The 10,776-nt window shown below is 43.5% G+C and overlaps 1 protein-coding gene and 1 long non-coding RNA gene across 2 annotated transcripts; both read left to right on the top strand.

Moving 5' to 3' along the window:
• Positions 1–4,180: 4,180 nt before the first annotated feature.
• Positions 4,181–9,051, top strand: LOC147304502 (uncharacterized). Its single transcript, XM_086279331.1, has 5 exons — positions 4,181–4,235; positions 7,882–7,923; positions 8,052–8,324; positions 8,410–8,646; positions 8,743–9,051. The coding sequence occupies exons 1-5, from the start codon at positions 4,181–4,183 to the stop codon at positions 8,961–8,963; spliced, it is 828 nt and encodes a 275-aa protein (XP_086135457.1). The 3' UTR covers positions 8,964–9,051.
• Positions 9,052–9,279: 228 nt separating this feature from the next.
• LOC147304501 (uncharacterized) lies at positions 9,280–10,227 on the top strand. Its single transcript, XR_015126791.1, has 3 exons — positions 9,280–9,915; positions 10,079–10,102; positions 10,206–10,227. It is a non-coding gene; the product is annotated as an uncharacterized LOC147304501 (long non-coding RNA).
• Positions 10,228–10,776: the final 549 nt, after the last annotated feature.

The raw sequence follows: 10,776 nt of genomic DNA, 5'->3' as shown, positions 1-10,776 counted from the left end.
CCAGCCCCTCTCCAGGAGACTGGTTCCAGAGCCCAAGCCATGCGTAGAGGTGAGCCCGACTATATCTAGCCGGTACCTCTCAACCTCACGCACTAACTCAGGCTCCTTCCCCACCAGAGAGGTGACATTCCATGTCCCTATTGCCAGTCTTGGCAGCCGGGGGTCAGTCCACTAGGGCCTCCGCTCCTGGCCGCCACCCGGCACACAATGCACCCGACCCCTATGGCGCCTCCTGCGGGTGGTGGGCCTGCGGGAGGATGGGCCCATGTCTCCTCTTCGGGCCGCGCTCGCCCTCGGGCACCCTCCCCGGGCCTGGCTCCAGGGCGGGGCCCCGGTAACCCTATCCCGGGCAGGGTAAACTGTTCCCTCGATATCCTTTTCATAAGGGTCTTTTGCTTTTATTTTATATTTTATATTTATATTTTATACTTAAAACTGACAACAGATAGCTGCTGGAGTTTGGAGGAGAAGAGAACAAATATTTAAAACATAATCTGATCATTTCTGCCTTCAGGATCTCCAGGTATTAACATGCTGTTTTTGTTTCCTCCTCAATTAAATATGTCTTGATGCATTCTCAATCATCCAGGAAAATAACTCATCCAAGTGACTTCTTCAGTGACTGAAGAAGTCACTTGGATGAGTGACGAAACGTTTCTCCCAGAAAACGCTGCGTCCAGATGAACAGAATCAACTTTTGGAGATCAATTAAATATGCTGTTTCTTCTCTGTTCTTCTTATTCCTGAATTTAAATATTTTAATGCTAGATTTAATTTGGAGTCACCTTTTTAAATAATAACAGAACATTTTACATCAGGGGCGATATGATGGGTGAAGATGCAAAATATACTGACAGCTTAGTATTAAATAAAACTATCCACCTTAACTTTAATCTCAGCCAAACCAATTTACTCAGGAAAATATCAAACACTGAAATAATTTAGAAGTTATCCAACTGACTTGTATATCATGTTTAACCTGAGTAGCAAAAGACTGCGGGCGGTCTGAAAACAATGTGCCGGGAGTCGGCTCTTTTCGCCGTCGTCGTCAGCTATCGAGCTGGTGGGTAACAGGCATTTCCGAAAATGTCTGAGCACTTTTGTAAACATGCGATGTCTTGATAAATCGAGCAGATATTTGAAGCTTACACAGCTACATGCATCGCCTGAAAATATCTTAAAAGTTTATTTTGTGACCCAGAAAGAGTAATATTTCAAACTTTTTAGCCATGTTTCTCCGCTATTGCCGCATTTGAGTTTTGGACGAAATGCATTCTGGGATATTTAGCTGTTCCAAGTCCACATAAGTCACCATCAATGCATGCTTGATAAAACGGGCGGAGTGAGAACACATCCAGGAATGTTTTGTGTTCTCAGCTTGCTGCTTTGAATTGGAACAGTACTTGGTCTCCAACTGATGACGTATCACGAGTCTGCACTACCACAAGTACACACAAGTATGCATATTGAGACAGGGCCAAACATCCCAATGGGAAGAGCCACACATCAAAACAGGCAGCATGTAATTACAAACCACAGCATTGAATCATACCAGAAGTATTACGGAGGGCTTTCTGATAAAGCAGTAAACAATTTCTCCAGGCTAAATGATGATCTTCTGAATTTCTTATACTCCATTATCTCTCTAGCTTACAAGTTATCTGCTTTACAATGCTGCATCCAGAATCAGTTGCATGAACAGAATCAACTTTTTGGGGATTTACTAACCTGGATGATTGCGCATGCAGAAAAACATTAGCAGAGTTAAGGTAATTGGTTATTCTAAATTTTTTCAGAATCAGAATCAGAATCAGAATCAGAAAGGGGTTTATTGCCAAATGTTGAGCAGGTTTACAACATTAGGAAATTGCTGCGGTGCTTCAGTGCAAACATAGTGTCATAAATTGCGCTTAAATAGACATGAAAAAATAAAAGTAAGGATAAGAATTAAAAGTGCTACGTAGAAAGATATGTGCATGAGATATACATGAGATATATACATGAGAATAAGAATTAAGAGTGCTACGTAGAAAGATATATACATGAGTGCAGGTGGTGATCAGTGCCAAACATGGAATGATGCAGTGACACAGCATAGGGTCATGTGTTAGTGGCGGGAACAGTCATATGGTTATTGTTCATGTGTCCAACAGCAGAGGGGAAGAAACTGTTCTTATGGCGAGAGGTTCTGGTGCGAATGGACCGGAGCCTCCTGCCTGAGGGGAGCAGGTCAAACAGACTGTGTCCAGGGTGAGAAGGGTCAGCTGAGATCCGAGCTGCACGCCGCAATGTCCTGGAGGTGTACAGGTCCTGCAGAGATGGGAGTCTGCAGCCAATCACCTTCTCAGCAGAGCGCACAACACGCTGCAGTCTCTGTTTGTCCCTGATAGTGGCTCCAGCGTACCACACGGTGATGGAGGAGGTGAGGATGGACTCGATGATTGCAGTGTAGAACTGCATCATCGTCCGTGTTGGCAGGTTGAATTTCTTCAGCTGCCTCAGGAAGTACATCCTCTGCTGGGCTTTCTTGATGACGGAGGTGATGGTGGGCTCCCACTTCAGGTCCTGGGTGATGGTGGTACCCAGGAAGCGGAATGAGTCCACAGAGGTGATGGGGGTGTCAGTCAGGATGATGGGGGGGAGTGGGGCTGTGTGCTTCCTGAAGTCCACAATAATCTCCACTGTCTTCTGGGCATTCAGCACCAGGTTGTTGTGGCTGCACCAGGACACCAGACGTTCAACCTCCCTCCTGTAGGCAGACTCATCCCCGTCCGAGATGAGCCCAATAACGGTGGTGTCATCTGCAAACTTGATTAGCTTGACAGACTGGTGGGTGGAGGTGCAGCAGTTGGTGTACAGGGAGAAGAGCAGAGGAGAAAGAACACAGCCCTGAGGGGAGCCGGTGCTGATGGTCCGGGAGTCCGAGACATTCTTTCCCAGCCTCACATGCTGCTTCCTGTCCGTCAGGAAGTCAGTGATCCACCGGCAGGTGGGATCAGGCACATTCATCTGGGAAAGCTTGCCTCGGAGATGGTCTGGAAGGATGGTGTTGAAGGCAGAGCTGAAGTCCACAAACAGGATCCTGGCGTAGGTTCCTGGGGAGTCCAGATGCTGCAGGATGAAGTGTAGGGCCATGTTGATGGCGTCGTCTACAGACCTGTTGGCTCTATATGCAAACTGCAGGGGGTCCAGGAGGGGGGCCGTGAGGGTCTTGAGATGGGAGAGAACTAGGCGCTCAAATGACTTCATGACCACAGATGTCAGAGCCACGGGTCTGTAGTCATTTAGTCCAGTGATCCTAGGTTTCTTGGGGACAGGGATTATGGTAGAGGACTTGAAGCAGGCAGGCACATGACATGCCTGCAGTGAGGAGTTGAAAATTCCAGAAAACACTGGGGCCAGCTCGTTTTATATATTGTCTTTTATATATTGTTTTATATATTGTCTATAGTTGTGAATTTGAGTATAAATGGATGGCCATCCGAGAGAGCAGTTTGGGTGAGGAGAGGAAGACGGGACAAAGACACGCTGTGGAAGAGAGATTAATAATAATAACTTAAACTTAAATGCAGAGATGTGTATAAAAATGTAGGGAGTGAAGAAGAAACAATCAGTGCATCGTGAGATGCATAGAGTGTGCATCCCATGCAGCACCCAAACCCCCCATTACCCAGTCTGGAAAAGGTGTGAAGTTGCACATAGCAGGAAACAGTGAGACGTGTTGTCTGTACAGGAACTATAAGTTGCTTTACTCTCACACAGACTGTGGACTACTGTTTGAATATCTCCACTAAACAACATGAACATTTGTATTGTCTCATTAAACTCACGTTCAAGGCTGCAGTTATGTGTAAACAGCCTGAGAGCATCAGTAAATCAGTCAGTGAGGCCAGTCTGTGACTCTGGAGCTCCTTCAGCTCCAATGACAGAGTTAACCAGAGCTGGATGAGCTGAAAGAGTGGATGAGCTCTGTGTGGATGGCTGTGACAGCAGCTTGTCCTCTGCTGTAACTCCATAATGAGCAGAGTCAGCCTCTCCTCTCTGAGCTTCATGGAGCTGTGATGGACTTTACGAAGAACCTCTGTGAGCCGGACACACAGCAGCATGCTGATGTAGAGACATGACAACAGGAAATGATGAAATCATAGCCCGAGGTCTCTGTCTGCTGCTCAGACCACACATGCCCAGTCGACATCCAGACACCATGAAGTGGGCCCCTCTGCGCGTCCTCCTCGGTGAGTCCCTCATTTGTTTCCAGGATAGATGTTCACAGCAGCTCAGTCTGAAACACAGCAAAGCTGACCTAATTAGAATACTTTATTAATCCCTGAGGAAATTATGTGGTAATAGTTGCTCAAGTCGACAAGAAAAGTAACTGACTAAAATTAATTAAATAATACAATATATGGCAAAGTTACGGAATATATCAAAATAGCTCAATTATCAATATCACAGTATATTACACAGATTAAATTTATATTGCTGATATTGTCCTCTAAACTGCAAACCTTTGTTATTTCCCGGTCCCTTTGGGTGTCACAACTTCACGTGATTCACCCAAAGGACACTGTGTGTACTCGCTAATTAAATTCACAGGAGTGACGTGTTTAGCCGCATGTTCTCCTTAAATTGCTGGCTGTCTGAGTGGTGTCCCAGAAACGATGTGGGCTTCATAGATAATTGGCAAACCTTCTGGAGGAAACCTGGTCTTGTTAGGAGAGACGGCATCCATCCCACTTTGGATGGAGCAGCTCTCATTTCTAGAAATTGTCATGGTTCTGTGTCCTTTTGACCCAGCATTTTAAGTTTCTTGTGTTATAGTAATATTTTGTATTATTGCTTATGTTCAAATTCATTTATGGTATTAGTTATTCTTTCATTTCCTGTTTAGATTCTTGAATTTTAAGAATTCCTGTTGTGTCTTTTCCCTCTGTGTCCCCTGCTGTGTGTCTATGTTTATGTGTGTTAGTCCTTGTGCCTTATTTCCCTCCTCTTTGCCCATGTCTTCCCCTTGTGTGTGCCATTCCACGTTCCCCCATCTATTATGACCATGTATCTCCCTAGACCATCTTGCTTCTATGGAGTATCCACATCTGCACCAGTCAAAAATGACTTAAACAAAAAAACACAAAGAAAGAACAATACAGGATCCACATCTGAACCAAAGAGTAAAACAGTGAAATGTGGATTGTTAAATATTAGGTATCTCTCCTCCAAGTCTCTGTTAGTACATGACTTAATAATTGGTCAACAAATCGATTTACTCTGTCTTACAGAAACCTGGTTGCAGCAGGATGATTATGTTAGTTTAAATCCATTGTTCCCCCATCGTTTTAACATATGGCATAGAAACTGAACATTTAACAGTGTTTCCTGAAAACCCTCTCCTGTCTGATCATTTCCTGATAACATTTACATTTATAATAATTGATTACACAGCAGTGGAGAGTAGACTTTATCACAGTAGATGTCTTTCTGAAAGCGCTGTAACTAAGTTTAAGAATATAATCCACCCACTGTTATCATCTTCAATGCCCTGTACCAACATAGAGCAGAGCAGCTATCTGAATGCTACTCCAACAGAGGCCGATTATCTTGTTAATAATTTTACCTCCTCACTATGTACGACTCTGGATACTGTAGCTCCAGTGAAATCTAAGGCCTCAAGTACCTGCCTCTGTGGTATAATTCTCAAACACGTACCCTAAAGCAGATGACTCGTAAGCTGGAGAGGAAATGGCGTGTTTTAAGAAAGCTCTCCATAAAGACAACAAGGACTGCCTTTTATCACCAAAGGAACATAGCAAAATTCAGACAAGATTTTCACTTGACACGGCATAGTAGGGGTTTGTTTAAAAACTCTCTCCAATGCAAATTAATTTTAGGTTGAATAACGTGATATAGATCCATTAAATCCCGAATCGATTTTTAAATATAGATATATTTTGCTAGAATCTCAGGTTAAAGCTCACAAACTATTTCAACAACCACCAAACAGGTAAAACAGCAAATAAGAGCAGGTAATTGATTTCACACAAAGACGTAAACACAAAGCACGGATCCCCCCATTCACTTTTGCGCCACATATGCGGACATACTGGTGGGTGCTGAAAGACGACATCTCACAGATTCTGAAGCTGCAGGTTTCATCAGTCTGACCAAAATTCACCGAATCAGTAGCAAACAAAGATCAAAACTACGCTTCAGATTTGAAAAACATCGTCATGGATTGCCTCCTACTTTAGTTTTTAACTCCTCCACAGCTCTATTGCCCTTCTCTCTCCCAGTGTACCCATATCTCTGTTTTCTGCATTATTTTCTGCTTCTTATGCACCAGTCTACCGTTGTGTACAGTGTTGTTGCCTGTTTTTCTTTCAAAAATAACTTCGCCAAATTTCTGCTGTTCAATACTGAAGAAATTTAAACTTTCACAAATTATGCCAAATTGCAAAATGCTTTCCTCTACTGCAGATCATACCTCTGATCTACTGCTGAATATTTTTAAGGTTATATGCAATAACAAGCAAATCTCAAAAAGTAAGCCTGCAGTGCAAGAGTGAAGTGCTCTAATAGGGTGATATGGTACTACAAGGTCATTAAGATAAGATGGGGCCTGATTATTTAAGACCTTGTATATGAGAAGCAGGATTTTGAATTCTGGATTTAACAGGAAGCCAGTCAAGGGAAGCCAAAACAGGAGAAATCTGCTCTCTCTTTCTAGTCCCTGTCAGGACTCTTGCTGCAGCATTTTGGATTAGCTGAAGGCTTTTCAGGGAGTTTTTAGGACATCCTGATAATAATGAATTACAGTCGTCCAGCCTGGAAGTAATAAATGCATGAACTAGTTTTTCAGCGTCACTCTGAGACAGGATATTTCTAACTTTAGAGATGTTGCACAAATGGAAGAAAGCAGTCTTACATATTAGTTTAATATGTGCGTTGAAGGACATGTCCTGGTCAAAAATGACTCCAAGGTTCCTCATAGCGTTACTGGAGGCCAAGGTAATGCCATCCAGAGTAAGAATCTGGTTAGATACCATATTTCTAAGATTTTCAGGGCCGAGTACAATAACCTCAGTTTGATCTGAATTAAGAAGCAGAAAGTTAGTGGCCATCCAGGTCTTTATGTCTTTAAGACATTCCTGCAGTCCTGCAAGATCTAGAGTGTGATTAAAGTGGTGGGTGGGTTCTTTTACATTTTGAGAGAAGCCAGTTGAGTCTAATAACAGATTAAATGCCATGTTGAGGCTGTCATTTTTAGCATCTACATTGATGTTAAAATCACCCACAATAATTATTTTATCTGAGCTGAGCACTAAATCAGATAAAAAGTCAGAGAAATCAGAGAGAAACTCAGTGTAAGGCCCAGGTGGATGATAGATGATAACAAGTAAGACTGGTTTCTGAGTTTTACAGCTGGGGTGGACGAGGCTAAGCATCAGGCTTTCAAATGAAAGTCTGTCTTGGTCTTTCGTTAATTAATAGGATGGTGTGGAAAAATTGCTGCCACACCTCCCCCTCGGCCTGTGCTTCGAGATTTCTGGTAGTTAGAATGACTCGGGGGTGTTGATTCATTTAAACTAACATAATCATCCTGCTGCAACCAGGTTTCTGTAAGGCAGAGTGAATCAATTTGTTGATCAATTATTAAGTCATGTACTAATATAATGTTTGTGTCACAGATCTTAAAGTCTCTCTCTGTGTGTAAACAATGGTTGCAGGTGCGTCTTCAGGTCCACGTTAGTCACATTAGTTGAATGCACGTTTAAAAATCTGGTTTAGTTTTGTCTTTGGACCCTTGTGTAACAGGTTCTGGGTCCCAACTGTGGTCTGCCTGTTAGTGACCTCTGACCCTCAGTGACCTCTGTCCTCCTGTTACAGGTGTGTGTGTGCTGCTGCAGTCTGCACTGACTGTTTCTGCAGGTGAGTTGGTGGAAGTGAAAACATTCAGTGAGACTCCAACAAGAACACAAATACATTTATTCTGTGTGTGTGTGTGTGTGTGTGTGTGTGTGTGTGTGTGTGTGTGTGTGTGTGTGTGTGTCCTCCAGTGTCTCTGTCTGTCAGCCCAAACCTTCAGCAGTTCTTCAGTGGACCTTCTTCAGTGTATCTGACTTGTGTTGATGATGGACAGATAGTTGATGGATGGACAGTGAAGAGGACCAGAGGAGGACTTACTGAGGACTGTGGAGCAGCTGCAGGCTTTGGGGAGTTTAAAAGTTACACCTGCATCCTCTCAGACATGTCCGAGCCAGACTCTGCAAGTTACTGGTGTGAAACCAGTTCTGGACAGAGGAGTGATCAGATCAACATCACTGTAACTGGTACACAAACTCACTGCTCCATCTGCTGGTACAGCATCTGGATATGACTCTACTCTCATTAACTCTGTTTGTCTCCATTGGTCAGAAAAACATCTTATCCTTGAGGTTCCTGCACTTCCTGTGAGGACAGGAAGTGATGTCACACTGCGCTGCAGACAAAGGAATGGTGGCACAGTTCAGGGTTATTTCTCCATCAAAGGAAGTTCTGTTGGTCCTAAACGAGAGCACAGCATCACTAACATCCAGCAGTCTGATGAAGGCCTCTACTGGTGCTCTACTGATGACGGTGGAAAGTCTCCTCAGAGCTTTCTGAGGGTCAGAGGTCAGATCACTGACATCACTTCCTGTTTAAAGCCATGAATTAATCTGCTGAGCTGATAATAAAGTGACTGAATCATCTTCATCATCTCTCCTGCAGATCCTCATCTTCCTCAAACACCATCTCCCTCCTCTCCTCCTGTAAACTCTCCTCTTTTTTTTACTCTTTCCATTCACCACCCAGCCTCCCCCTCCCTTCCTCCGTCTCTCCTGGTCACAGTTGTAGCAAGTCTCGTCTCTGTGGTTCTCCTGGTTCTAGTTGTGGGTGGAGTTCTGTTCTTCTGCAGGGAAATAAAAGGTGATAAACCTGGACAGAAGTAAAAGTCCTGTCACTTTAAAAAATTAATTTAGAATGAACTGTATATTTGAATTAAACAATTTGATTCAATTCAGTTTTATTTCCACAGCATCAAATCCCAACAACTGTCTCCTGAAGGTGCTTTATATTGTAAGGTAGACCCTACAATAATACATACAGTGAAATCCCAACAATCATTTGACTCCCAGTGGGAGGAAAAACTCCCAGGAAGAAACCTCCAACGGAACACAGCACCTTTATATAATTTAGTGTATGAAAATAAGGCCAGATAATGATAAGAAAAAAGAGGCTTTTTAGGGAATACTGCTCAGTTTTTATGATATATGTAAGAACAAGAGTTGGTCTGTCATTAACATGGTTCTTTTACATTTTGAGAAATCGAGGTTTCTGGTAGTTAGAATGACTCAGCTGCTTCATTTAAACTAACATAATCATCCTGCTGTGACCAGGTTTCTGTAAGGCAGAGTAAATCGATTTGTTGATCATTTATAAAATCATGTACTAACAGAGACTTGGAGGAGAGAGACCTAATGTTTAATAATCCTCAGTGAGTTGTTTCCTCCTTTGGTGCTTTTGCGGTGGTTTAATTAACGTCAGTGGAGAGCTCCTCCTGTGCTGATGAAGATGATGATTGTTTGTTTGTTTGTTAATTTATTTCAAACATGTAAAAAAAATATTCAGGTACATTTAGTAAAGAAAATAAGAGGGTGAAAAAATTCTATACAAAAGTCAATACATTTCAATATTGCTACCGTTCTGATTCATTTACATGTTGAACGGGAGTGGGAAGAAGTAGACACCTATTTAATCCCACCCTTTTGCCATAAATTATTAGTTAATTTATTAGGAACTCCTCCTGTGCTGATGAGACTCTGTGTAATGTAGGAGCTCGGGGAGAAGACCTGTGGAGGTGTGGTGGTGACGGCTGTCTGAGACGGAGCGTCTCCCTCTTCTGTGAGTCTCGTTCATGTTTCTTCACGTATCATCTGTGTTTCCACCACTGGAGGGCGCTGTGGATTATTGATGTGTGGGAACAGTAACCAATCACTGCAGTATGAATGGTTCTCTTTGGTCATGTGAAAATTTGATCTCTGATCAGTATGTTCTTCGTTTTCAGGCCTGTTTCTGCTGACTGCTGCAGGTGAGCTGATATTCCTACACCTGTCTGTCCTCATCATGACCTCTGACCTTTGGTGAACTTTAGTGATCTCTCACCTTTAGTGACCCGTGTCCTTCTGTTTCAGGTGTGTGTGTGCTGCTGGTGAGGTTTTTTTTAATTTTTTCTATAGGTGAGTGACAGTAAAAACATTCAATTATTTTTCTGGTTATGTGTCTGTGACGGTTCTCAGTCATCCAGTTCATTGTGGTGTAAGGAGCTTGGAAAGAAAAGAAGTTCCATCTTCACCAAGGCGTTCCCAGGCCAGCCGAGAGATATAATCTCTCCAGCGTGTCCTGGGTCTGCCTCGGGCCTCCTCCTGGTGGGACATGCCCAGAACACCTCACCCAGGTGGCGCCCAGGAGGCATGCTTGTCAGATGCCCGAACCACCTCAGCTGGCTCCTTTCGATGTGGAGGAGCAGCGGCTCTACTCTGAGCCCCTCCCGGATGGCTGAACTTCTCACCCTATCTCTAAGGGAGAGGCCAGCCACCCTTCGGAGGAAGCTCATTTCTGCCGCTTGTATCCGCGATCTCGTTCTTTTGGTCACTACCCACAGCTCGTGGCCATAGGTGAGGGTAGAGACGTAGATTGACCAGTAAATTGAGAGCTTTGCTTTTTCGCTCAGCTCTCTCTTCACCACGACGGACCTGTGCAGTG

Source organism: Aulonocara sp. 'chitande type north' Nkhata Bay, linkage group LG22, assembly GCF_057382095.1.
Source record: "Aulonocara sp. 'chitande type north' Nkhata Bay isolate Kocher_YH1m ecotype deep benthic linkage group LG22, A_spYH_male_GT1.1, whole genome shotgun sequence".
Classification (NCBI taxonomy): Eukaryota; Metazoa; Chordata; class Actinopteri; order Cichliformes; family Cichlidae; genus Aulonocara; species Aulonocara sp. 'chitande type north' Nkhata Bay.
Note: the sequence above shows the minus strand (reverse complement) of the source record. Positions and strands in the feature narration are given on the sequence as shown.